The 27989-nt window shown below is 44.8% G+C and overlaps 1 protein-coding gene across 11 annotated transcripts; it reads right to left on the bottom strand.

Annotated features, from left to right (window-relative positions):
• Positions 1-44: 44 nt before the first annotated feature.
• On the bottom strand, positions 45-27989 carry abi3bpa (ABI family, member 3 (NESH) binding protein a). Of its 11 annotated transcripts, none has more exons than XM_080018654.1 (23): positions 27498-27989; positions 20483-20662; positions 19985-20053; positions 19727-19859; positions 18178-18356; positions 17881-17927; positions 17061-17109; positions 16527-16592; positions 16222-16299; positions 13995-14768; positions 13655-13732; positions 12960-13148; positions 11913-11978; positions 7849-7923; positions 7210-7335; positions 6865-6954; positions 6558-6767; positions 3310-3415; positions 2322-2401; positions 1866-1895; positions 1588-1746; positions 1354-1476; positions 45-1261 (listed from the first exon to the last, which is right to left on the bottom strand). In XM_080018654.1, exons 1-23 carry the CDS (start codon positions 27595-27597, stop codon positions 1146-1148), a joined length of 3123 nt encoding a protein of 1040 aa, XP_079874780.1. In that variant the 5' UTR covers positions 27598-27989; the 3' UTR covers positions 45-1145. The 11 variants fall into 11 exon arrangements, with proteins under 11 accessions (XP_079874780.1, XP_079874777.1, XP_079874781.1 ...); XM_080018651.1 differs by having other exon boundaries at positions 11913-11981; positions 27498-27988; XM_080018655.1 differs by lacking the exon at positions 11913-11978 and having other exon boundaries at positions 27498-27988.

The following is a 27989-nucleotide window of genomic DNA, read 5'->3' as shown; positions in this document are numbered from 1 at the left end:
AGATCATTGTCGATATCCAACACAGTCCATATATATAAAATGAATGCCAATCCTGAAACATTTTATTCTTGGTTTTTAATGTTGAAAATAGAAGTGTATATCAAAAACAAATTTCCAAATGCAATCTATAAGAAATAGCAACAATTTCTTTGGCAGTCCATAGCCCATTGATCTCAAACTTTATGTACACTTTGCATAAAAAGACATTTAAAAAAGCATGTGCCTAATTATACATATCCACATTGCAAAAATGTCCGTTTCCACTTGCTGTGTTGAATTGACTGGTGAAGAATCCTTAAAATATACATACCATGTTCTTTATTGCAAGCGATCCCAGGGAACAGTTTGGCTCTGTAGTCTTAAGTTACCTGTGATTTGGTTTCAGCAACTATTAATAGTGCTTGAGTTTCCTTGCAGCCTTTGTCCCTGGTTCACTTATCACACAATATACACAAATGAACGATAGTTCTGCAATGCGCAAACTGCAAATGCTAATAATTCCAAAGGGCCAGCAGAAGGTATCCTCGAAGATACAATAGAAATTAGGTCAATTATGCATGAGCTCATACCTACATGTTTACATTTACAGTCAATATGTGAATGACATTTTCATTTTCAGTACAAATGCCCGTGTAAATCTCTGACTGCAACGGGGGAGCATTTTAGGTTGTTTTGTCTGAAAAGGCAAAACACACATGGAATATTTAATAGTAATCATTTGATAAATAACATCATACAAGTTATTACATTTTGGGAGCCAGCTTCCCAACATTCTCTCTCTGATCATATCCGATATTTTGATTCACTTGGAAACTCCACTTGGAGCCGTTTCCACTTGTATCCTGACATCATGTGTTTGATAAATAGCGAAATGAAGACGTGTGGTATAACGAAATGCACCAAACAGTTCTGTGACACCTAATGGTCCTGTACAGGTTTATACACCGGAGAGTAGGTTGACTTTTAACGGACAGATCTACGGCCTCCACAGCATTCATCGTAGCAAGAATGAGGGGCCCGCCTTCCCTTTGGGCCAGGTTGGGGCTTCTGAAGCACTCTTTCCTTTCCTCTCCCCTAAGTGAGGTCATCCTCACCTCCAGCTTTCTAAAAATAAAAAATAAAAACAAAAGTCCCTTCGGAGGTGGTTACCACTTTCCAGGGATGGGCGTGCCGCACTCGTACCACCCTACATAGGTGGTGCGTGTGTTTCCCCCTATCTCTCCAAAGTGAACAGGCTCCTGCCGCATTGCCCTGTAGAAGCCTGGTGAAGGGGTTCAGAGGGAAGCGTAAGAGTGATAAACTGAGTGAATTAAAAAAAAAGGAGAAGAAGGAGGTAATAATCAACCAGGTCACCTGATCTGCTGGAGAGCTGGTCGCCCTGCAGCTGGGTGCCAGTCCGCCCATCCAGGAAGGAGTCCACGAACTGGCAGTGGTCCTCGCCGTGTCCCGCCTGGTCGCCGATGTTGTAGAACTTTCCTGCGTCGACGGAAAGACACGGCGAAGTTACTGTCGGACTTTAAATCAGTGACATGTCGCCATGGTGGAAAACGACACGTTTTAGAAGCGCCGTTGAGGTAAAACCCATACCGTTGAGGGAGTCACTCAGGTAGATCTTGTATCTCAGCGAGTTGCACAGCTGGATGCCCACAAACTTGCGGTACCAGGTCCTCTTCACGTACTGTTTCCCGTTGCACTCTGAGTAGGCGTCGGCTTTGAACGGGAACTGGGTCCAGATGGCGTCTTTACCTGAACAGACGAGAGGCAAAGGCTTATTCCATCTGTGAGCTTTGATGGGAGAGAGCTCTTCGCCTACGATGGGGAATGGTAATAAAACTAGAAAAAAATAAATAAATAAGGCCGCTCACCTGAAACGTTCTCACTCACCCGTGGATCCGCTGGGGATGAGAAGACGGAGAGACAGAACATGAACATGACGCACATTAGTCGCATTCGTCTTGAAGGAGTTCTCAGGGAATGCCAACCCTGCGAGGCCGCACGTGCACGCGTCCGAATAGAGCCAGAGGAGATGTTTACCGAGCCGACGGGACCCCTGGGTCATAATCAGTCAGGCCCCAGTGGCGGCCAAGCTTTTTCAAAACGACGGGGCCCATGTTGAAATCATTAGAACAACGGCAGAACCCTCCAGATACTCCGAGCCACGACAATCAGAGCCTGGTAATTACCGTAGCAACGCACACAGAGGCTAAACCGCCGCTGACATACAGGCGGTGAATTAGTCTCTCGCCGTAACTAGTGAAGGTTTGCGATGGGGAATTGGATCAGAAAAAGGGGATCTTGGGGGCGGGCGAGGGGGGTCTTACCTGACTCGGTGCTGAAAGACACAGGCTCGGTGGGGGGTCCCGACCCGAGCTCGTTCTTCGGCGTCACCTTGAATTCATAACTGAAGGGGGTAAAACAGGCAAAAACGGAACAACCTCGGGTCATTTGAGCGATTTTTTTTTTTTCCCAGAAATGTGATTGTGATCTGAGGTTCTCTTGGCTAATACAGTAGGAATATGAGTTTCAGTCATTGATAGTTCAATGGAGAAATAGAAAAACATTTAAAAAAAAGTGTTAAATAGAAAAAAACCCTCTGTCATTTTCCATTATCATAACCTTTTGCTGGCTTATTATAACTTTGTGTTCCTCCCATCCCATGAAGTGAGGAGCTTGTATTTTTTTAATCTTCTCTAGACAGTCATGAGTGTGGTTCAGCACGTGCACACACACACACACACACACACACACACACACACACACACACACACACACACACACACACACACACACACACACACACACACATACGCACACACGCGCGCATATACACACACACATGGGCACAGACACACACACACACACGTTGTGCGCACTAATGACTTTTCCATGTGCTGTGTTCAAATGTGCATTTGAACCGGTCCCAGAAAGAAGGTTTTGGTGAATTTTGAGACTCCACATGGTAATTCTTGACTGCACCTAATTAAAAACCCAGTTACATTACGACTCCACCCGGATTTACTATGACTTTCTGCTGGTGTCGCCGTTCTTAGTTCACAACTACATGTATGATTTTGTTAAGATGTGTCGGTCATACGTGTAAGAAATATCCCATCCTTGTCTCCTAAAAATCTCCTGTCCACAGTGTTAGAAAGCAGAGTTGACGTTCACACCTCAGTGTGTGTTGTGCTCAACTCTCAAATAAACTGAAATAACAAATCCCATAGACACGATTTACCGCGTTTTATATGCACCGGCGCGAAACGATGACGGGCGGGCTCAGATTTTCCTGTTATTAATCAGATTACGTACTTGGTCTCAGGTTTGAGGTTTTCCACGGCTGTGTGCGTCTGGTTGGTCGTCAGTATGGACACCTCTTCTCCGTTCTCTCCTCTTTTGATAGATTTGACCTCGTATTCTGGCGACAAAACCCCCAAAAAACAATGTGTACTCAAGAATACAAACATTTTCATGATTTAAGTATGGGCGACGGCATTTTAACGACCCCCATAGATCATCATACAGATGGGATGCGAGAATGCAGAAAAGTCATTTTAAAAAACGACTGGTCTCAGCAGGACAGGAACATTTGGCTGAGCACGGCTTTCAGGTGGGTCCGACCAGGTTCCCCTTGAAAGACTTTTTGCCTCGAGCATCACAACATGCGGCCGCCTCCTCGACTACATGTTATTGTTATATGGACAGATGGCGCATGCTCCCTAATACATCACAGACTCTCTCGAGTCTCTGCATCTGATGAGATCCTCATGTTGTCGTAATTGGTCTGGAGCGCCGTCATGGCCTGCCGTGCACTGTCCAAAAACTTGTATCTTGGTCAAAAGTTTTGATTTTGACTAAAGTGTGCTATCACTGTTCAGTTTAGGCCATTTTTGAGTCACCAATGGCCAGTAAGTGTGAATATGTGACCCACCGCAGCAAAACCCGCATTGTTGCACGTTTATAAAATCACCAGGAGCAGCCAAATAAGTTGAAAAAACCTTTCTAGAAGGAAAACTCGATTTTTATAAAACTTTTATGAAACAGGCATATTCTTATTGTTCAACATTCCCTCAAAACACAAGAACATAAAGAGATTGCCCCATTGAGCAGGGTGTCAAGTCCCCATTCAGCAGGGTGTCAAGTGGCCATGTGAGAAGTAGCCATGCGGCTCTGTTGGTCCTCCAAAACATTTGCATTCTGGGAGCTGGCTGAATGAAGCCAAGTATAGGGGAAAACTTTGAAGGTGATTATCTCAGAAACGCAGTTTGCCATACCCTTGTCATTAACAAGTCATAGCTTTAAAAATAATAATATAAAAAGTCAAAGGCCGACAAATGTACCTAAAGTCTGCGGTGGGTCACATATGTTGTGTTTCTTCGCCATAGTCAAAAATACCATAGCATACAACTAAATACCAACCATCACTGTCAAACTTAATGTAAAACAATGTAAAACACTGATTTCTTCTGTACACCTCCACAAATATAGACATTACTTTTTAGGTGTCCAGGAGACCCATATTGTTTTTGTTCATGAAAGATTGACGTCAGTGGCGTAGGGATTTCATGGAACCGACGTACCCATGGATATGACAAATAAAATTTGGATTCGGGGCAATTCTGACATGCCGTCCTCCAAGTTCGATCCAAATCGGTCGATTTGTGTAAGAGATGCGTTTCTCATCTCCGCAACGTTCACGTTTTTAAGATTCAAAATTCAAAATGTGTATTTGTCACATATATACGAGCATACATGTATGTATGTATGTATATAAGAGCTCTGATTGGTCACAGACAAGCGTGTCATTGCGTCAGTGGTCACATGTAATCCCTTTGCGCACCTGCAAAAGGGTGGCACACAACGACTGCCTGACTTTAAATCTGCCATTTGTAACTACTCCACATATTTAACCTGCTCAGTGGACTATTCGATTGGAGGGATTACTTTATTACTATTAACCTTGTATACGTTTGCAAAGAATTAGGTTAAAGTAGAAGACAATTGGATTAAACAAAGCGCAGCGTATTAGGCGCCATAAACATATACCCTTCCGAGGACAACTGACGCGCAATAACATTGAGAATTTATAGACATTCCAGAAATATCAATGTATACAATCTTCCTCAATTGTAGTTAGTTGTAACAATAAACATAAGCAATTACACAGTGCAAGAAACATGTATTAATTGTGTCTGCTGTGTTTTTGTGTTCCAGATGCCTCAAAGAAGCCCACACTCAAAGGCAGCAAAGAAGCTCCAGAACATGTTGCCTTCGAGGTCCCTCGCCTCCGAAAAATAAAAATACATTTATTGTAGACTACCATTCATTTGGAATTTGGCTTAATATCTAAGGACTAATACAATGTATGTAAGCGCCTTGCCAAATGTGTGTTTTTGGACTTAAACTCTTCCCTGCCCCCTCCTTTTCCTCACTCATTTCCAGTGCGATGTACTAAAAAATGGTCTGCGTTTCAAAGCCAGGTATTCTATATCTGGGGAACAGCGTGTTCATGCCATCGTATCACGCCGTTTCCCCGTCTGCGCTGGGGCAACTCCGAGCCCGTCACGCTCCACCTGACCCCCCGCATGCTCTACAGGCACAAAGTCAAACTGCCCCACCCTGCTGCGAGGAGAACCAAGATGTGGAGCAGCAAAGAGGGCCTGGATGAGTTACGCCTTCCTTTCATCTACTCGGTGCAAGTCAAGAATGTGATTGTAATAAGCCCTGGAAACCATGCAGACATTGCTGTTTACAGTTTGTAGGATTATTATATTTGGGTGGAAAATTATATCTAACTAAAAACACTAAAAACAATTCTGAGTTTAGAGATCAGAGGAACTACGCCTCTATGTCTATATTTACCTGCATATCAGAGCATATGTTTAGATAAGTACTTAGATATTATGCCACATTCCACTGTAATATAAATGTTATACTTGATAGTCAAAGCCAGATGTGTTGCCATTATAACATAAGGGTGTATTCCATTAATGACAATTAAAGACAAATACTCTCTGAAAGCTTGATCAAAGGAACTAGCCTTCATCAAGACATAAAACATCTGGTCTTATAAAAGATAATGTTCTCGGAAGAGATTATATTGCAATAACAGAATTGCCAAGAAAAAAAGCGTTCTGTTATACTGCTGAACATTATGACTTTAGATAGCCAGGGCCGGCTCGCCCATTGCACTTTAACTAAGGGCCGACTACCCTAGATCCCGTGTATTGCTGCCTGCAGCTGCATTTGTTATTTTTATTAGTAGTAGCATTATTAGTATTATCATCACTATTATTATTGCCACGTGGTAAATTGCACATGGCTTTATATAAAAAAATAAAAATATATATTTGATTGTAAATTCTACGACTTTCTTGAGCTTGTCTATTACTTTTTTTTCTTTTATGTAACTTGGTGTACACATTTTTCTTTCTGTCCTCACGGTATCCCTGTCCCCACTGTAATGCCAAAAAATATATAAAGTACTGTCTTATCTTATCTTATCTTCCTTACCCTATCTTATCCCATTTCACCTAGACTTCAATTTGCACCCCATGTACCTTTGGTGTCGTTGTCCTGTTTCTTCCAGCCCAGGATGACGAAGGATGGGCATCCCTCCACCGTCATGACGGTGAGGTTGGAGGGGGGAAGCCGGGGGGGGGCGGTGATGTTCTGCTCCATCGCCTCCTCCTCGGGGAAGTACGCCAGCGAATTGGTGATGGAGCACGGCTCGTCTGGCTTCTTATCGGTCTTGTAGATCACGTGGGGAGCTGGGGACGAACGGGAATGGACAGAAATGACATCATTGATTATTTTGTTACTCACTCACTAGGATTCACCGTGGGTTTGAACCTTCACCCGACTCACCTACGAAACGCTTCCTGCCCACGGAGTCCAGGTCGGACGCGGGCAAGGAGCTGAATATGGAGGAGTTTTCGAACATGTCGAAGAGGCTGCCTGCGAGGGAGGAAGCGGGAGAGATACGTCAGGGTAAGAAGGTGGTGCCAGGATTTCCTGGCAGCTCTCTCAGTACTCTGCTTTTATAGCTTTGGCACCGAGCAGTGGACAATCGGCATCTGTTCTGGCCTCCGATCGCGCTTTCACCCACTTTCAACCATACCTGTCCCTTGCATTCCATCTTTCTGACACACATTTATGCGCACCACCGGGGATGACTTTGAACCTCAACATCTACTGGGGTTCGACGCTTACTTGTGCTGTTCAGCGCCGGGGCGGAGGTGGTCGTGCGCTTGCGCTCCTGCTTGGGCTTCGCCGTGACCAGAGGGAACGGCTTCAGGATGGACTCCTTCTCTCCCTGTTTCAGATCCATGGGTTTATCTACGGACAGAGGAGGACAGCGATGAGGAGAGATCAGCTGGGGCTGCCGGTTTTTGTCTCTACGTGCAGTTGCTCTCCATCTGCTCTGGCCCTCAGCTCAGCAAACTCTTCCTGGTGGCTGAAAGATCAGAGATCACTTGTTGCGTAACACCTTTTGTGCTCTTAAAAGGCAGAGAGGAGTTTGGCCAGGACACATTGACCCGCAGCGGCAAACCCACAGATGTTCAAAACCATACACAGACGCACGCACGCAAGCACACACACACGCACGCACACACATGCATATTGACACACATGCGAAAGTTCTGGCATAAGAAGCCTGCAGAGAAGAGCAAGGATGATGGGTTCACAATAGCAGTTTTTAGCTTGTGAACACTGCAGTGTATGCACGCTTAAACAAACAACGAGGCGAGTCATAATTCATTGTAGTGCAACAAAGTCTTTCCTAACAAACAAAGAAACGGGGTACGGCGGTGTTAGGTTTTTCAGTGCAGCAGACACTGTGGCCCTCACCATGGTCTTTGGGTTTCCCCACCAGGTTGGGTCTCTTGTTGACTGGAAGAGAGGGGTGCAGAATCGCGGGGGACCCTGGGAAACAAGAGTCCATGGCAAGGTTAGGAATCTACCGCTGGAAACAAAGCACGGGCGGTCGCTACTGAGAGACACAAAACTGAAAAGTAAAGTTGTTACACATTTGTTACTGAATGTGAAGTTATTCGGATTCATGTGTGAAGGCAAGGAAACCCGGCGTGGAACTGGGAGCTGACAAATGAGGACACGTATGCGAACACAAATGCAAGCAAACAATAAAGTGCATTTAAAAAAAAAGAAAAAGCCAGAGAAGTTCGATGTGGAATGGTGGAGTCTATTGGTGCTTGTGCCGCTGTGGTGCAGTGCCATGGTCTATGACTAATGAAAACCAGGGTCATTTTTAATAACCTTGAAAACCATAAAACCACTCCTTTCAAATTTGACTATAAAACCCTTCCAAAAGACGGCAGTCAACGTTTCCTTAAAAATCCTTGCTGCCCCCGAAAACAAGGCAGGAAAACAGGGAAACCTTTTATTGAACGTCTTTAATGATTTATCTTTAAAGAGAACATTAATTCTCTGATACGACCGAGACATTTTCACAATTGATGTATTGTTCCTGATACCACAAGGATCGGTACATCCAACCAAAACACTGAGACAGAGACAGAGACAGGCTCAATTATACCCTTTACTGCTTCTCCGTCACAGCCAAAGAATGAGCTTTGGGCTTTGGGAAACATATACATCCATACACGAGGAAACGCGAGGCTTGGTAAGAAAGGTGCTCGAGCTGCAAACTGTCGATCTCGGAATCCTACATGTGTGGAGCCTCCTCTGATTTAATGGGGATTTTGACAAGGGTAATCTCTTTAAACCTCTGTTGTTGTAGGTTCCTTCCAAAGAAAGGTGGAGACATCTTGAGCGGTTTGACACCGGAGATTTTGAATCCAAGGTGACGAAGGATTGTTTCGGCTCATACGATCCCAGGAGTGAGAGAAGCAGTCATTGGTCATTTTGTCTTATCTCAAAGATTAATCAGCGGTCGTTCCCTCCTCTGAACCCTGTAATTGCCCAAAGCCATTTAAGTCAAGAAGAGACGGATGATAAAATATTTTCCTTGGCATCTCTGAGCCCTGGATCCCGCTGGACATGGCCACCGTGCCTTCCACTTTAGGAACCATAAATCAGTGATTTCTGGCGTGGAAGCCCGAGAGAGCGATGAGCCGACGATATCGAGACAAAGTCGGACGGGCGTCTGCCAGCAGGTCTCGGTGTTTATCGCCAAGCAGACGTTTGAAGCACGGTTCGGAATCACACAAGGAGTAATTTTCCATTAATGGCGAACATATGCTAACCAAAAAAGAAGAAGATGTTTCACATTATAGCTCTATAGGAACTTATTTTTTAACTTTTCAGGATACAATCAATGGGAGTCAGCGAGGCGTGAACAAGCAGCAACCTCGGAAGATGTTCCAAAGACCTGACGTTAGGCAGAGCTGGACGGGGAAACGAGATCAGATGGGATGCGTGGTTTGCATCCCGGTGATCTGGTTAGCGTTTATCTGTCCCGACCCTAGGAAGTGTTTGTTGAAATCTGTCACCCGAGACGGCCGCTCGGGTGCCATTACCCTTCACTCTCTCTCTCGCTGCTGCAGATCAAGGCAGCTCTGAGGGCCCGGGGGCTGCAGGCCCGAGGGCAGGATCGCTTTCTGTCAAAGACTCGCGTCCCAAGAAGCCATGAAACTAAACGTCACAACACTGAGCTAGAAAAACACTGCCAGGGAAATACACGCCACTGTTTCCCATCATTGAGATTGTTTTGGGTTGGTTTTTGTTTTTGCAACACTACACTTGGAAAGTCACAGATGGATTTCATGGATGAAAACTGCACATGACACACCTGAAGTCCTCTGGAAGCAAAGCTTAGATATAATATCCAAGAAAACTGCCAATGCAATGCAAAGTGCTCAGAGACAATTTACTTCAACTTTTGCAGTTTTGTGCAGTATGCAGACTAGTAGAAACCCTGTTGAGTAAATGAGATTATAATAATAATAAATACATGGATAATTGACTTTATCCATATCCTTCACTCGGGGTACTACTGTAGTATATTCCCTCTGTGTGCTGAGTCTTAAGTCCTCTCATAAAAATGGTTCATTTATTTGATTTATGTGTTCTTATTTTGTGTGTGCATTGAGTCATCCTAATAAGTCACTGTGAGTTTCAGATTTGAAAGTCTGTGCAGGGTGGCTGGCAAGATGAGTATAAATATACACCGATCAGCCACAACATTAAAACCACTGACAGGTGAAGTGAATAATATTGCTCAACTTGTTTCAATGGCACCTGTCAAGTGGTGGGATGTATTAGGCGGCAAGTGAACAGTCAGTTCTTGAAGTTGATGTGTTAGTAGCAGGAAAAATGGGCAAACATAAGGATCTGAGCAATTTTGACAAGGGCCAAATAGTGATGGATAGACCACTGGGTCAGAGCATCTCCAAAACAGCAGGTCTTGTGGGGTGTTCCAAGTATGCAGTGGTTAGTACCTACCAAAAGTGGCCCAAGGAAGGACAACTGATGAACCGGTGACAGGGTCATGGACGCACAAGGCTCATTGATGCATGTGGGGAGCGAAGTCTCCCGCTTGTCTGGTTCTATCCCACAGACGATCTACTGTAGCACAAATTGCTGAACAAGTTAATGCTGACTATGATTGAAAGGTGTCAGACCACACAGTGCATCACAGCTTGCTGCATATGGGGCTGGGTAGCCGAAGAGCGGTCAGAGTGTCCATGCTGACCCCTGTCCACCACCTAAAGCTCCTACAATGGGCATGTAAGCGTCAGAACTAGACCATGGAGCAATGGAAGAAGGTGGCCTGGTCTAATGAATCACGTTTCCTTCTACATCATGTGTAGGCCGGGGTTAGGGTCGAATCCGATGGAGCATCTGTGGGACATGCTGGAACAACAAGCCCAATCAATGGGGGCTCCACCTCGCAACTTACAGGACTTAAAGGATCTGCTGCTAACGTCTTGATGTCAGATACCACAGGACACCTTCAGAGGTCTTGTGGAGTCAATGCCTCAAAGGGTCAGAGCTGTTTTGGCAGCAAGAGGGGACCTACACAATATTAGTGGTTATTTGTGGTGGTTTTAATGTTGTGGCTGCCGGTGTGTGTGTATGTATATATATATATATATATATATATATATATATATATATATGTATATATATTTATACTGTATATATAATTTTTGATTATTATTCTGTAGAGCTGCTTCCAGGGAGCCTTGCAGCTCCTTGAAGACCTCTGAAACCGTCCAAGTTTCCAGAAATAACACACACCAGCTGTGACATGGGACTGAAGCGTTGTCACCAGGATTACATATGATCCAAAAATGGGTTGTATCACTTTTAAATATTGATTCAATTTTCTGCTATTAACTGAAGCCCCATTGGCACTATCAGAACAGTACAATTGGCTAAAAGGGGCAATGAACATTGACATTTCTCCTGTAGGCTTAAAGGGATACTCCAGTTTTTTGGGAATCTCACCCAGATTCAGAAGGTCAATACCAATTTCATCGCAGTGGGTCCAGTACCAAGATATTGACGGGCTGCATGCTAACTATGTTAGCTTAATGCAAGTCTCCGAAGGAGATCAACTAGCCTAGCACCTTCGAAAATTTGGGAAATACAGCTTCCAGTAGCTCTTTCCATATATCTATTTCCCAATTTCCCAAAAAACTTGATAATCCCTTTAATATTGTTCCGTGCACGTGTGTCTGTCAAACATCGTGGTGACAGAGAGGTAAACATTTGGCTTCAGTCACAGTCAAGTATAGCATCACGACGCTATACGTAAATACACAACATGAAACCACTGGAATGGACAAGAGCGCTGATGATTGGACAAGACGCTAAATCGCAGAGCACAAAATGTTCAGCAGTCTTGCTGAACACTGAAGTGCCCCTCAGAGGGAAAGGTTAGTGCATGAGGGACACCCAGGGAGGACGATTTGTTAGTTTGTCTTTACCCAGTTTATCTTTGGACCACAGCACAGGCTTGGAAAGAGCATGGCCCTTATGAAGCTCCCCATCGGCTGCTGGAGGGAGAACAGGGTCCGTTATAAAAGGCATGTCAACATGCCAAACACATACTAATACGACAAGACAGGAGAGTGAAATTTGTGCTTAATAGGATTCATCTGCTGAGAGGGAAGTCAAAGAAGCGAAAATAATTGCTTTATGTCTTCCCCAGAGTTCAACGTTTTGTCAGGAAAAATACAGCTGGACAGTTGTTTGTGTTTTCAACCGCCCAGTTATACAGATGTTTCGAAAATCCAAGTGGAACTGGCATGACTCAAGAGCGTAACGTCTATCTTTTGACTTTCCCTCGTCCTCCATATTCCTTTAACACTATTTGTGTGCCTTTCCGTGTAAGTTAGACGGAGTGAGTGTTGAGGTTGTGGTGGTGGTGGTGCTGGTTGCGTTATGCTTGGCTTGGCGTGGCAGGTCTAAATGTGGCATGTGCTGGCCAGCGCTGCTGCCAGACATCCCATCCAGAATATAAATCATGTTAATAATCCTGACCCAGGACACGCCACTGTTTCTCAAGGTAAAGGTGTGATAAACACACTTCATACAAAAGGCCTTAGGGAGCACATGTGGTCATTCATGAGAGACTTCTGGGACTAACGGGAAAGTTTGAGAGAAAGTGTGAGGGAGGAAGAGAGTCTCTCAACCGTTTGATGGTCACTTTAAATCCCCGCAGATTCCAAAACACAGCATGCAACAAATTCACTGGCACGTGTTCCATTTTCTTGTGCCAGTCTTGCTTTGAGCTCTTGGTCTAGTGGCCTGTCATCCCAAGTGTGTGTTTTTGTGCTTATGTGTTTGTGTTTCTCTGGGCAGGCATTCCCTCTGTGCGCTTTTCCGTGTCTCCATCTGTGTGCGCTCAGGTGTGCAGGAACACGTCGAAAAGGGAAAATAGAGCAAGAGATGGAGCAAGATGGAGGCTGGGAGAGAAAAGACAATGTGAGGTAGTGATTTAATGGTGGAACTGGAGGTGAGTGCTCCATTACCCCCGAGTGTGACGGAGCCGTGGGAGGAGTTGTAGACCCTGGATGGAGAGAGTGGCCTGTGGCGGTTAAGGACGGTGTTAGAAGGGGCCCTGGCGCGAGACAGAGTTGCGTTTCTGGCTGCAGGAGTAACGGTTGAGCTTATGGAGGTGCGAGGGACAGCTGCGGTCGATGGTCTCTTGACGCCAGTACCTAGATGAACAGAGACACGGGGAGGTGAGAGGTGGAGGTAAGGAGATCTGTTCACGCCCAAACAGCACAGTTCTGTCCAGCTTAGTTGGAATAAAACCACAACAGGGTACACTGATGCAGAACACTGAAGAATGCAGGAGAAAAGTAAGAATGAAATAGAGAATGAAATGTGTGATTTTGTTCGGGAAACAACAACAACAACAACAACAACAACAACAACAACAACAACAACCCAAGACATGGTCAGCTAGACTGCTGTAGCTGCGAATGGTCAGGAGTGCGGTGAAGGTTCTTGGGCTGAAAGTAGAGAAAGGAATGGAGACAGGAGGAATGGTTGGGGTGGAATGGGTTGGGGACAATGTACTGCGGAGGGTGGAATAATGGGGGAAGCAGTGACACCATCCAATGATGTGATGGAGGGCTGGAAGGACCAATGAAATCATTGGGTTCCATGTGGACGGATGACAACAGAGAGGGTAATGGGACAGATTTGTCATCATGTTTACCCTGGTTGTTACTAGTGTCTCTCTCTGCAGCCAGGGCTGGTCTTGGCAGAGGCTTGCCCACTTCTGGTTGACTAGGTGCTGTGTGGAAGAAAACTTGCTTTTTATCTGAAATTCTATCCATCTCTATATATAATTATTTCATTTTAAAGGGTTGTTCTATTTTTATATCAATATAATGTATCTTTGAAGAGTATCTCTACAATACATTTGAATTACTTATTATTATTGAAAAGACACAATGGTGAATTCTGCTTGGTAGGCAGTTACCATACAATCTCTGCAATTAGAACAGCAATTGAGATCACTGATGGTGGTTCAGATCAAAGATTTTGGTCTTTACCCGTTGGGAGTGCCAGTCTTGGTTTGACCCTGGTAGGTAGAGTGTGTGTCCTGGTCTGTGGCTCTGACTCAGGTATAGGTTGAGGCTGTGGGTGGGGCCTAAACTGAGGGTTAGTCTGAGGTTTTGTTTGGGTCAAAGGCTTGTGTTGGGATTTGGATTTGGTGTTTAGTTGGTATTTGTGGCTAGACTGAGGCTTGGACACGGGTACTTGTGGTAAGGATTTGGGTGTGGTCTTTGGTTGTGATTGTATTCTTGGCAGTGGCAGAGGATTATTTTGCCTGTTAGGCTTGGGTACGGGTCGGAGCCGGGGCCGAGGTGTGGTTTTGGGTTGAGATTGGGGCGGGGGCCTAAGCTGAGGGTTAGACAATGGTACCTGTTGGGGTTGGGGTTGGGGTTGGGACTGAGACTTGGTCTTTGGCTGGGCTTGGAGCCACGGCAGAGGGTTAGCTCGAGGGTTAGGCTGAGTTACAAGTTCAGGTCGGGACTGGGGATTGGTGTTTAGCTGCGGTTGTAGCCGGCGCCTAGGAATGGTTTTGTCATGAGGAGTGGGTTGGGTAAAACGTTGGGGTGCGCCCTGAGAATTGCTCTTTGGCTGAGGTTGTGGTTGAAGCTTTTGATGGTGCTGAGGCTGAGCATGTCCCCATTTTGTCTCTCCATTTGATTTGGTGTCTGCTGCCAAGACAGTGGCAGATGGGAGAGGAAGGTTAGGAAGGACCTTGGGAGCTGGAAGAACATCCTGGAAAGAAGAAAAGATGGATCTGGACTGGTCTTCTCCTGGGTTGTGCAAAAGAGAAAAATATAGCCGTGATGGCAAGATACTCGACAGTAAAGTGCTATATCAAATACAGTATTCGGTAAGATAGATTTGACAATTGAAGGATTTTATTATCCTGAAAAGATAAAAGGGGAAAATAAATAAAGATGGAAGCACAGCCGAAACTTAGGATAACAATATGCTCGCTAAGGGTTTCTGGCTCTACATCTCGAAGAGCTTTTCCTGGACCAAACCATGAATTCTATATGGCGTGAGTCTGATAGTGGGGGTCCAATTTCAAAGGCCAGCAGCTCATATGGAGCTGTTTGTAGTGTAACAACCATGTTACTATACCCAGACACAGCTTCCGGCCCCAGGATGCTTGTGAATGAAGGGCATCCAAATCCATTGGCTGTGCCTCTAGGAGGCTTTGAGACATGAGGTTTAATGGCTGCTGATTGATCATCTGCCGTGGGATTCTGATGGCCCATTGCAGATTGTTCAATCTGATCAGATGTTTTCCTCAGAAAGTGGATAAAATCAAGGGAAGTGGTGTTTGGAGCGAGAAAGAGAACAGGAAAGTAGCGCAGGCAACAGAGCATTCCAGCCCTACTCATTCTTTATGGCCCTGTAATATTTAAACAATCTCTGTTACTGGGTTTGGGAAAACGATAATGTCCGTTGGATTGTGGTGGTTGAGTTACGTAACAACGATTAACAACATACCATCATGTTCACGTATGGAATATTGCAAACATGCTGGTTTCAGGAGACTGGCCGACCATAGAGATATATTATGTGCGGACAGAGAAGGCAAATGAAACAGCGCATATTGTAAAGTAGTATAATATATCAGTGGAAATTTCATAAAAAGATGAATATATTTTAAATGGATGCAGGGAATCAGATAAATATAGGGATCATATTCTTTTGATTTTTAAACACTGAAGTCCTGGTTATTATGCCACTGATTACCTCGGTGTCCAATAAAAGGTTGGATTTAAAGCCTTCATTATAAAGCCCAGATAATTAAAACTGAGCTGAATGTCATCCAATGCCCAACAGGTTATTTGTCAGCACAACCTGAGACTTAAGTACACCTCAAATAATTTGCAGAGAAGGGGGGTTTATTCGGTCATGTGGATAATATCTAGAATTGTTAGTTCAGGGAAGAAACAATAGGAACAAATATCAAAACCTCAATCTCTAAAGATTATTCCAAACTTAATTATTTGGCCACAAAACACTGTGCAGCAAAGGACACCGCCCTTAGCTTTGTTATGAGCAGCACATCTGATGCAACCAGCTGACATCACAGGGAGGACCTGTCCTCTTACTGATAGCATGCCAATCTTGCTCATGCAGTTTTTGACAACAAAGTAAAAGTATGGAATACCATTTGCCAAGCCTGTGATTCTAAGCAGCCACGCCGATGATGTGCTTCTAAGCAGAATACCGTAATTTGCAGTTTACCGATTGGCTGTTTCTTGACCAGTGGGATTGCAGGTCTCGGGGTTGACAAAGAATCCTGTTTAGTAGTGTGGATTGGAGCTGAGAAATATAATGTACATTATGAGTATGCCCCTTGGAACACACTGGAAAAAAACATGGGTTTGAATAAACAATGTGGTAATATTTCCTGGAGAATAAGATTTAGCGAGGAGATGAAAAAAGAGAGAGAGATGACAAATCAAAGTGGAAGGTCAGAGGTCAGGTTAAAAGCTTTAAGTACACCGGAAAAATCTCTGACCCTAGTTCTAGGTAAAAAATATCATTACCCAAGGTTGTCTTTGGGGCTACGTTCCGGAAGAAGGGCAGTCGGCCCTGGGTCCTGTTATGGAGAACTGAGAAGTAAAAAGGTGAGATTACATTCCATTCAAGTCAGTAGTTCTCTCCTTATGCCGGCCCTGCGGAGTCCTGGAAAAAAAGTGCCTGTTAAGTTATGATATTTCCACTATATGGGTCTGCATGTAGTTTTAGATTTAAAACTTTTCAAAGGGAAGACATCTTATTTTCTAAAACAGCCTGTGGCCTTCCATCTCTCGGGGTTCATAGACGCCATGCAAGAACATTAGGAGTTTAAGATTGTGAAACAAAAATTGTGCAATTACACTGGAACCCTGCTTCGGATGAGGCAGTGTCTATAAAACAATAAATCTAAAATCTAGTTAAAATTCTCTCAGTTAAACTTAAGGCGCGGGTCAGTGAGAAGGGCTGAAACAGACGTTTCTGAACGGCGATGAATCAGTGGCCTGTAAAAACAGGGTTCAGTGGGTTTGACCGGCGCTGGGAATGCGTCTCTATTGGCTTACCGTGTTGAGCAGGGAAGGGGAAGGAGCGCGGACCTGCCATGAAGGGTTTCTGTCAGGAAAAGACAATACGAGGAGTTTGTGATTCGTCAAAGGATGCTTTAGTTAAACGGTTCACAACAAGTCGTTCAATAAACAAACCGAGACTAAACTGACATTCGGTCCTTTGTGCCTCTTCCCTCTTACATAACCCTGCGGCCTTCCTCTCCCCGGTGGGAAACGTATCTATTCCAAGTTTCCCCCTGGTTTCCCCCAGCTCTGTGACTGACGCTTTGCAGCTGGCGCATGGAGGCCGCGGGCACGTGACCCGAACCACGTTGCTCAGACGGGCACAGCCTCTATCTTCTCTTTCTTGAACTGCTCTCCACACCCTTTCCCCCACATTCTCTCTCTTTCTCGTCTCTCATTTTGCTGCAGGCAGCCTTAGCGGTTTGAGCTGTGTCCGCGGCTCGGCCGGTCCTGGCGGCGCTGACGCTGTTTCCATTCAGCAGTTGGATGGAAAATTAATGATCCCCAACAACCTTGAGACCATATTACACTCACTCCAAATCACAACACAGCCTCTGAAGCCTCACACTGTCTGAGCCAAATACTCAGTCCGGTTCCCTGAGGGCGTTAACTTTGGGAAGGTTGAAGAAGCGCACCTGTGCAGGGGTTTTTACACCTTTGCCTGTTTTTGTCTTCCTTTGGTTGAGTACCGTGTGAGTATACCGTCACAATTTCCTGTCTTCCCAGTTCACATAAAGAAGCCTTTAGACTACGAAATGATAAACGGTCAAAGTGTTTTTCAGAGAAATTGAAAATGAACGTGTCCTACACATACCACAGGCTTCACAGGACGGGGTTTAAAGGGTTTTTGGATCGTTTTTTCTGAAAAACACAACACACAAAGACATTAAACAAATTAGTACAGTGGAACTAATGGAAAGAATTGGAACTAATCAAAAGCACAACGTTTCAAACAAACTTCAGTCAAGATGTGGAGAGTGATTTGTTTTGGAACAAGACGACCGGGCCTTGCCGGAGAAGTCTCGCACAGTAAACAGATTGATTCGGTGTCAGTTTATTGCGCTGCCCACAATTTTCACAATATTTACTGGAAAACGTCAAGGTCGCCTACCTCCCATGTTGGTGTGAATGACGGGCTTGCTCCACACTCCACTGCCCCCCTTGGCGTTGGGTTGAACTTCAAATTCGTAGGGCGTGTTGGGCTTGAGGTTGTCCACGACCGTGTCACTGGTGGGGCAAGTTTGGTAGTTCCACTTCCTGCTCCGCTCACGGTAGCGCACCGTATAGTGTCTGAGGCAGAGGTAGTGCAAGCAGAAACATACAAATAGCTTTATAGACAAAACTATTATTCATTGTTTTATAATTGCAATGACTGTACTTTCAGAATGATATAACTCATTTGTTATGTCATCAAGGTGAAGGGTTGTCGTTTGCGCCTCTGCCTTGACAATTATGACGATTTAATATGATGATTATATGAACACTGAAGGAGAGAAATTTGCAGTGCACAATTTAAAATGCACAAATTTTTATTAGTGCAGAAATGAAGCATAGCATCCGGGTCAATATAATGCTTCTGGTGTTGTGGAAAACCTCTTATGTAGCAGTAGCAGAAATCCACCGGTTGTATCCAACAATTAGAATTTTATAATACATCCTTGTTCTGGCAATGAATTAAACTGCACCAATGTAGTATCCTGACCCTCGCTGATTGGGAATAGCTTATCTCTGCCAATTGGTGAGGTCACTTTCATCATGCAGCATCACTTGTCCGAGCAGCAAAGGCAAATCCATTTTCTTGTTGCCAGGCGGTATCGTGATTGGTGAGTGTGTGAACATGTGGCTGTGACCGAGTGTTCCCCAACTGAACCGCTGCTCATTACTGCAAGAGAAAGTTTCTGATCACTAGCTCAGGACACACAGATGAAACTAACATTAGAACATACTGAGGATTTGAGCTTGGAGTCAGAGCAGGGTGAGGTCAAGTTTTCCAGCATTTTTTTTCCACAACTGCTTTTATAAGCAGAATACAGGGGGATTTCAGAAAGTGAGAGAAAGTGTGTCAGATGTGCCGAGTGAATGTGACCCCAAATGGCCTACACACGGACATCCTCAATTGTTTAATGATATGAAAAGATGGCCCTTTTAGGGAAATACTATATACCTATAGTATAGGATATTTTAGGATATTTCCTATAGAATCCTTCTATATGAATCCTATTGAACTACAGGGATTTTAAAGTATTTGTTCTGAAGGGGGGTGTGGTTTATTAAGCCTATTTAACCAGATCTGTGTGCGTGTGTGTTTCGCTGTTGCATGCTTGTGTATAGGATCATGTGACCAGCATGTGTTACTCATCTGTCTTCTATTATGCAAAGTCAAACAAACGTCCATTTTGTGTATCTAATTTCAAAAAGATGGAAATGAATCTTCATGCTGTGGTTACACTTCTGGCTCGGCTGTGCATCCCTACCACGCTGTCGCTCCGCGGTGTTCTGGGGCTCTGGGAAACGAGCGTGACGGTGTGACTGTCGTGATTAAGGTCTTTCGCAAAACCCCCTCCAAACCTGCCGCGACCTTCACTCCGCAGCCACGGACTGCCTGCCGGGTCGGGTGTTGTTTTATGTACGGTTTGAAGGCATCAGGTGCGCTGACTCACCCGTCCTCCATGCAGTCGTTCATGATGTTGCCCTCGTAGGGCGTCTTCAGCAGAGTCCCCCAGGACAGTAGCACTGAGGTGGGGGTCACAGAACCAATCACCAGGTGCAGAGGCTTTTCCAGTTCCACTTTACCTGAAAGAAGAAGAACGGCATATTTCAGAAAGTTCATGTCCGTCTCAAAGCTCAACGTGTGGACGCTGTACACACGATTAACTTTTGGAATGGGTTTTATTACTAGGAATGCAACAGTGTCATACCCGTGCAGTGTTTCTTCACGTCATTGGCTGGGATGGGCTGGACAGCGATGAGGTATTTAGGTTCAGCATCTGAAAGAGGCCAAGCCACGGTTATTGGTTATTGGTCAATACCTCATCTGAAGGTAAAGACACCATTATCTCCCTCTCTGGAAATCCATTCTCTGTCAGACAGAGGGGAGATGTCCATGACCCGTAGATGAGACCGTATGTTCAGGTCAAAGGGCACTAGAGAGCATGGCCAGAGGGAAGAGAATGCACAAGGAACTGAGCTCCGATACACGTTTGCGTATGTGCGTCCAAACTGGGAGCAGTCCATCCTGAGGCTCCACAGATTCGCTGTCGTCCCTCAGAATTGAAGCCATGACTAAAAGGGTCGAAATGCAACACACATGTGTGGTGGCGCTCCGCACATCCTCTGGTCTGTCACGCTTGTCTCGTTCAACTTTTGAGTTCTAATATATCTTGTCACAGAAATGCACAGGTGGGGAATTTATTTACCGATCTCGGTCTCGTAGGGCTCTCCGTTCTCCGGCAGCTGGATGAACTGCTTGGAGAACATGCTGCTGCCGTAGCCCAGGATGTAGCCCTCCAGCTTGGTGTCGGCGTTGGGGCGCAGGAACTTCATCACGATAGTGTCGCCGGTGGCGTTGATACGCACCTTCATGTTCTGCCGTCTCACTGGGCAGTGGAGGAAAAGACCAAGGACAAATGGTTCACTTCAAAAAATCGATGCATTTTTGCTTTGCTCGTGAAACCCAATGAGGGGGTTTGGCAGGTACATCTGCAGGAACAATCCATCACAGATATGCATCCATGGCTCCATAACGCTCACAAAAAACGCTTCACGTCGTATCACTTCTTTGACCACACTCACCAGTACTAAAGCTGGGAATTTATAGTAAAAGCAGATCTTGATGGAAGGTTTGCTGATTGTTTAAACAGCCTTTTGGGGTTATTGAATTCCTTATAGTGGAGATTTTGTTAAGGCTGCATAACTGGAGGTGAAATCCCCATTAACAGGCATTACTGTGTATTAATTTACTAGGTGAGAACTCTACTTTCACGGACAGAAATAATATTAACACTAACACTTTCAAGCATCATATACAGTCTGTCTTCCCCCTTCTATGAGGTGTTAGTCGGCTCAAAACTAGCTTTGAATTGGACTTCCCACTGGTGTAACGCTGGATAGGAAAATAACTGGTGCAGACAACTCAAATTGAGTTGTCTGCACCGCATAAAAAAGCATTAAAAAATGAATGTGGATACGCACACATTCAGAAAGTCCAGGTAGGCAAACACACAAAAACATTATACCCCCTGCCAAGTGTCTGCGTGATCCCTGCCAGAACGAATGGCTTCAGAGCATCAGAACCCAAGTCCCAATAACCAGCACTCGGGGACAGAGGTGAAACGAGGACCCGTGCAATGGAGGTCGGGAGGTGGTAAGAGCCCTTCAGCCTCCCAGGGCGCTCAGCTATGACATGTTCATCTCGTGTTTACAGATGCACTATGTAAATATTAGTTTACTGTTACAGTTACATAGTGTTTAAGTGTATTTGAAGTATGCATTTTTAAATGGTTTAAATCGTTTATTATACATTTTAGTATACAACAAATAGCATTACTCTTCATTTGATTATCAATGCTTTCTGTATTTCTACATGTAATTTTGGCTTAGCGTGGTTGTGAAATGAAATAGTGGAACTTAGTTTCAGACAGTGCGCCAGCAGCTAGAGCCAAGAGTAGCCACAGAGAGATGGAGGAAGAGGGGGAAAGCCCTGGAGTTGAAAAACAGTCTGATGCTTCTCCAGATGTGTGTTTCCTGTCAAAAGTATGTTTGTTTTGTTTCTCTCTTCAACATTTCTTATAAAACAATAGTGGGACTATGATACATTTGGAAACTTCTGGCAACGCTTTTTAAACTCCATTACAAGCAAACACTGACTCGGTCCCATAACAACCACCCCTCTCAAAGCCCCCGCGCCGCTCGGGGACTGTTAGACTTATCAGTGTTTCCAGAGAGAAATGAAAAGGCATTTAGAAACAGATCCAGAAACAGATCCACCACCCCAATAATCAATCAGCTATAACGGAAAAAGTATCGACAGCCAGCTAAGCCGAAAGGATTGTTAAGTCGTGAAATCACCATTTCACACGTGTGCGTGCACGTGTTCACATAGGCTACGTTCACACTGCAGGCAAAGTGGCCCAAATCCGATTTTTTTGCTCATATGTGACACAGATCTGTTTGTTTTGTTTATAATAGTGTGAACAGCACAAATCACATGGAATCCGATCTTTTCAGTTCGGATTTGTGCCCCTTTCATATGTGATTCTAAATCAGATACAGGTCTGATTTTTTTGAAATGCGACCTCAGTCTGAACAGTTGAATCGGAATTGGTGAAGCTTTCACGTCACTAGACCAGCATTCGAGACAATTCTGGGCTGGTGGAAGTCACTCATCAATATGGACATGGAAGACAGCTGCAATGGAGGTAGTCAGTGGAGGGACAGGCGCCGACCCCTTGGGTGCTGGCTAGGGTGGCCATCCGTCCAGTTTTAACTCGGCCAGTCCGGTTTTGAAGTCTGGTTTTGTCAGCCTTGAGCCAGATGCTTATTTGTCCTCCTTTTGAGATCATCCCTATTTTATACTTTATCTAATGGTATATAACTAACTAACAAATAAATTAGTTAAGTAATTAATTAATTAATCAATCAGCTGGTAAATTGATAAATTGATTAATTGATTGCTTTGTTAATTGATTAATTAATTGAATAGACCCAAATCGTGTGTGTGTGTGTGTGTGTGTGTGTGTGTGTGTGTGTGTGTGTGTGTGTGTGTGTGTGTGTGTGTGTGTGTGTGTGTGTGTGTGCATGTGTCCTCTGAGGGAACGATTGCTGCACAATTTGTGCCCCTGTCTCCCTCTCCATGCGTAATGGAGACGTTGGAGAGGGAGCAATCGGGGTGATTGCGTCTCACGTGACTCTAAACAAAGAAAATAAAAACATTGTGTTTATTTTAGGCACCCACCAGCAGATAACATAATTTGGCACCTATGGTTAGACCTCATACTGTAAGTTTATGCAATGCATACTGTCCAAGCTTGAGGGGTCATATTGTAACCAGTCTGTGCTGGATAACATATCGAAAACAAATGGTCGAACGGGGTCGTGTTTACTTCCATACCACAGCGTGCTGCGCGTGACATCTTTGTTATTGTTCTTTCAGTTCAGGACCATGACCAGTTCACACTGGAATCTGATTTTGGCCACATTTAAAAATAATGTGAACAGCGAGTCCAAAAAATTGGATCTGAGCAATAAATCTGAATAAAGGTTCAAAACAGTGTAAACGTAGCCACAGACTTTTGTGCTATCTGTGTTATCATGTATCAGTTGTTTTTATTATTTGACAGCAAATGTTTGATCACATTACTAACCCTAACCCTCTTAATGCAGAAGACGTAACAATCGTGTGTGATTCTTCTCCATAAGAGCAGTCATCTATTCTCACTCCATCACGTGGCTGGAAGGTAAAGCCGCAGGAAGGAATGTTGGAGACCACCGGTCTGTTGGTGTTTAGTTTTACCCTGGGACTTAACCTTGTCAAAACGGTGCTGTTAGTCAAGAATAATGACTTCACAGAACATGTAACTAGAACTGACTCTACGGCTCAAACAATCAATCACACAAGGAGTCTTTAGTGCAATTAATTCTTCTAAGTTGCGTGTTTGGGCTTTGCTTATTTCCCGCTACGTCTTCTATCATTACTTTTAATTATTTGGAGGCTGGTTGCACATTGATGCTTTCAACAGCCGATGGTGTCATTTCTATTGAGGTCATCTTGGAGTGCTGAGTATATAATGAAATAGCCTGCGAATCAATCTGTTTACTCCGCAAAAGCATGATGATAGGGCTCCGAATAAATGTTACATGTAAAAGACTATTCCCATTCCTCTTTTGCGAATTGACGGTAGAATGTTGACAGCATTAGTCAAAGAGCGGTCTTTATCCTGCATAATGCATTATGCATCCTTCTTTACGGCGTGACAGAAATAGGACTAAAACAGCGATTATAGTACCAGCATACCGGCGGTCTGACAATAACAAGACAGATTAAACAACTTAATTCAATAAACATTGCATTTGCTCTATTTGGAAAACAGCAAAAAAAAATCTCAGGACCTCAAATAAATTAACTCACTGGAAGGACGAAATGGAAATACAAGCATACAAAATACAACAGAGTCCGGGAGAAGCCATCTTGGCTCATCAGAAGTAATGGATTGTCCTCCAGGAACAGGACAACGTTAATGGGGTTGTCAGAATGTGAGATGTGTGTGGAAGTGTGTTTTTTGGAGGGGGGGCACTTCATTTATGCACAGCATATGAGTGTGTTTGACAGGAGGAATCCTGCATCACAACGATGCCAAATGACATCAGAAGCCCTATGTGCACATGTGTGAGCCCGTTTGTATCGGTGTGCACGTACGCCGAGTAGATTGTCTCTGACAGTGTTTTTCCTCTGGAAATGGGGAGGACTGTCTGGAAGCAAGCGGTGCTCTGCAAATAAATACAAGTGATATCATTTTAAAACTATTAAGGTTTTGCGGACCAGTGAACTATAAATATCCTGGGCAAAAAAAGGCTTTGGAAGGAATAACAGAAAGGCTCACTTTGTTTTTAATTGCATCAGAGGGGAAAAGAGCTTTTACTTTTGTGTCAAGCTAGCTTAATGGGGCTGTCTTTTGGCCAATGTAAGTAACATCAATTATATTTGTGGTGTGGGGTTGGTGTGGTTTAAGCAGCCACACCTGTCTTGGGTCTCGGTAATTGGGCCAGGGATCAGAGGTGGCTGTACGCCTTTGCTCGTTAGAGCAATCGACGAGCAACAGGTAAATCACCCGTCCCCACACACACACAGACATGACATGTGACATGTGTCCATCTGCTCCCGGTTGTTACATCTCTGCCTCAGTCTCTGTGTCGGAGGGCCCTGAAAACGTCACTCGGGTGGCGTGTTGCAGGCGGAACTGCCACAATATTAAATATAAATTGAACACCACCTACTGTGTGGCTCTATAGACTAACAGTATTCAGCTTATAGTACACCCACACATGCACACTTATGCACACCTGCACAAGGCTTTGAGAGTGAGAGTGCAGCTCTGCCAGGTTGCTGTCCTGTGAGGGGATTGTTTTAGCTGCACAGTCGCTATAATTTCACTCAATGAAGTGTAAAAAAAACTCTATAAGCGTGACGCCAACACCAGAGGTGAAGGTAAAACCAGTGGGGAAGCCTTCCAGAATCCATTAGTGGAATAACAGAGCAGTTCTGCATCAGCCAACATAGGAAAACACGGCTTCCAGCCCAGGGTACCTGATATCCATTCTAGCCCAGCTGGGAGCCTCTCTCATCCATTGTTCCACTGGAACCACCCAACCTAAGGGAGGTTGGGTGTGTGGTGGTGGAGTTGGGGTGGGGGGGGCTTACCTTGAGCCCCAGCTGGAAGACGTCTCGCTCGGGATGAGACTTCCCCGTTCTCCTCTGCCTTGGCTGCATGGTTCCAGGCCGGTCCCTCCGCTCTCACACTATATCTCCCCACGTCAGAGTTGACTGCACAACAGCTGTTCTCTCTTCCCTCGTGGCGCTACTCCATCCCATGCTTCTCCCGTTCCTCCACTCAATCTCCCCCTGTCCTATGTCGGTCTCCTGCCATCTTTCCAACCTGCTAACCCTCTTTCAGCATTAGCCAAATCCCCCAAATCCATCGCCCCTGTCCTCCGCTACCTTGGGGCCATTTCTCTATCCCTCTCTTCCCTCTGCTTAGTTTTTACATACATGACACGGGGACAACTTTTGACTGGCACAACAATGTGCAACTTGGTAATAATTTGGTGAATAATTATTCTGAGGTGGCCCAAAAGGAAACGGAAATGTAAAAAAAAAACAAATCTCACATGTCAAAAACCAAACAAATAGCCAAACTCAAACAGTATTTAAAATCACTGCAATGCTGGTCCTGCTGCACAATATTTATTGATATCAAAACAGCAGCTGACTCAAGAAAGGAGCAGTATGGACCCCAGCCTGGTCTTCAAATCCAACACAGCAACACAATGGAAGCTGTTTGGAGCCAACTTTATAGTCTTTTTCACCACTTCCACTCCCTCTTTTCACGTCCATGCACTTTTATTTATTTTAACGTCTATAAAGTGAACTTTAACTCAAGAAAAGTACATAGCTGCAAAGTACAGCCAGAAATTGAGTGTGTGTGTGTGTGTGTGTGTGTGTGTGTGTGTGTGTGTGTGTGTGTGTGTGTGTGTGTGTGTGTGTGTGTGTGTGTGTATGTGTGTGTGTGTGTGTGTGTGTGTGTGTGTGTGTGTGTGTGTGTGTGTGTGTGTGTGTGTGTGTGTGTGTGCCTCACACAGCAGTAGGATAATGAGACAATATGGAAACGGCCGGTGGAAAATCTGGTGTTTTCCAGAGCTCTCGTGAGAATTCTAATCAGCAAGGAGACTTAATACAGTCTAATCCGAGTAATAAAGCAAACCCCCTTTTATAGTTGTTTTATGGCATGTTTGTAAAACAAAGCACTTGGAGGGAGAGAAAGGGGTTCAGGAGCAATACATTTGCAGTCACATTATAAATGGCAATGCAAAAATCTGCCAGAATGGGAGTGCTATATCTTCATATATTGTAAAGTGAGATCATTTTTGACAAATGAAAAAATGTCAAAATTCCCTTTGGGTTTCCGTAAATGCTCGATGGGCTCTACTATAAGTCTTAATGGAGACAATAAAAATCCACTTGCCACAAGCAATGAATGAGAGTAATTAATCGACTTCTAAACCAGACAAATTGCCCTCCTGCCAGGGCGATGTGGGCCCAGTTCTGGGAAAGCAGTCCCACCAGCTTGTCTAAAACCGTAACTCCTGACCCCTAACCCTGGAAGCTCTTTCATTAGACGCTGTGACCGGCAGCCGCGCTTGCTCGCATCATTTCAGGGAAGTGGTCATAACTCACACGGATCATAAAAAAAAGTGTTTGCAGAGCTCAAAATCCAAGTTTCCATCATTTTCACGTAAGGATGTGGCGGACAAACATTGAGCCCTGAATTGAACCTTAAGGAGTATTGTACCAAGCAGTGATTGGACAGAGATTGCTCGGTTTGCCAGGAAACACTTGCAAAACTGGGGGGGGGGGGGGGGGGGGGGGGGGGGTAGTGTTAAATCACGGGGGGGGCAAGAAGTGCAAAATCACTGCCATTTTTTGAGAAGGTTTAGAAAGAAAAGCTGTTCAGCAGGCATGCCACTGCACAGCTGTGACATCATGGACATTTCATTCATGGAAAAAAATGTACTTCACCCAACTAACCACAGCAGAATCATAACATCTGACATTCAAAATCACAGGTTCATCCTCATCGGCTGCACTGCATCTCATGCATCGCATGCAACAACACAATCCAATCCACCAAGGTGTTTTAGGTGCTAGCCTACACCTACCTCTGCTCCTGCGGGGGGCAGAAGGGCCGGCCAGCGCCGTCCCCGCGATGAGGACCCCGAAGAGAAGTAGAAGGACGGTGTGTGAGCGCTGCATCGTCATCGTCACCGCTGCTCTACTCGGCTTTGGAGCTGGTCTCAGGTGTAAAGCGTTGCGTGGCCTCGAGGGAGCTTGGGGTCAGTTCCCGAGGTCTCGGACAAACTTTACAGAAGGCAAAGGGTAAAGACTCGATGGTGCAGGGCTGTGGTGACCTTAACTAAAGAGCATGAGCACCAGGATGCTCCTCAAAGAGGCTGTGGGTGTCTGTGTGTGTGTGTGTGTGTGTGTGTGTGTGTGTGTGTGTGTGTGTGTGTGTGTGTGTGTGTGTGTGTGTGTGTGTGTGTGTGTGTGTGTATGTGTGTGTGTGTGTGTGTGTGTGGTGTGTGTGTGTGCGTGTGTGTTGTGTGGTTTGGCAATCTGCAGTGGCTGGACTACTTCACTGAGGCGGTGGCTCT

The sequence above is a fragment of the Zeus faber genome (genome assembly GCF_960531495.2).
Source record: "Zeus faber genome assembly, chromosome: 18".
In the NCBI taxonomy this organism is placed as follows: Eukaryota; Metazoa; Chordata; class Actinopteri; order Zeiformes; family Zeidae; genus Zeus; species Zeus faber.
This window is presented reverse-complemented; position numbering and strand designations above follow the sequence as displayed.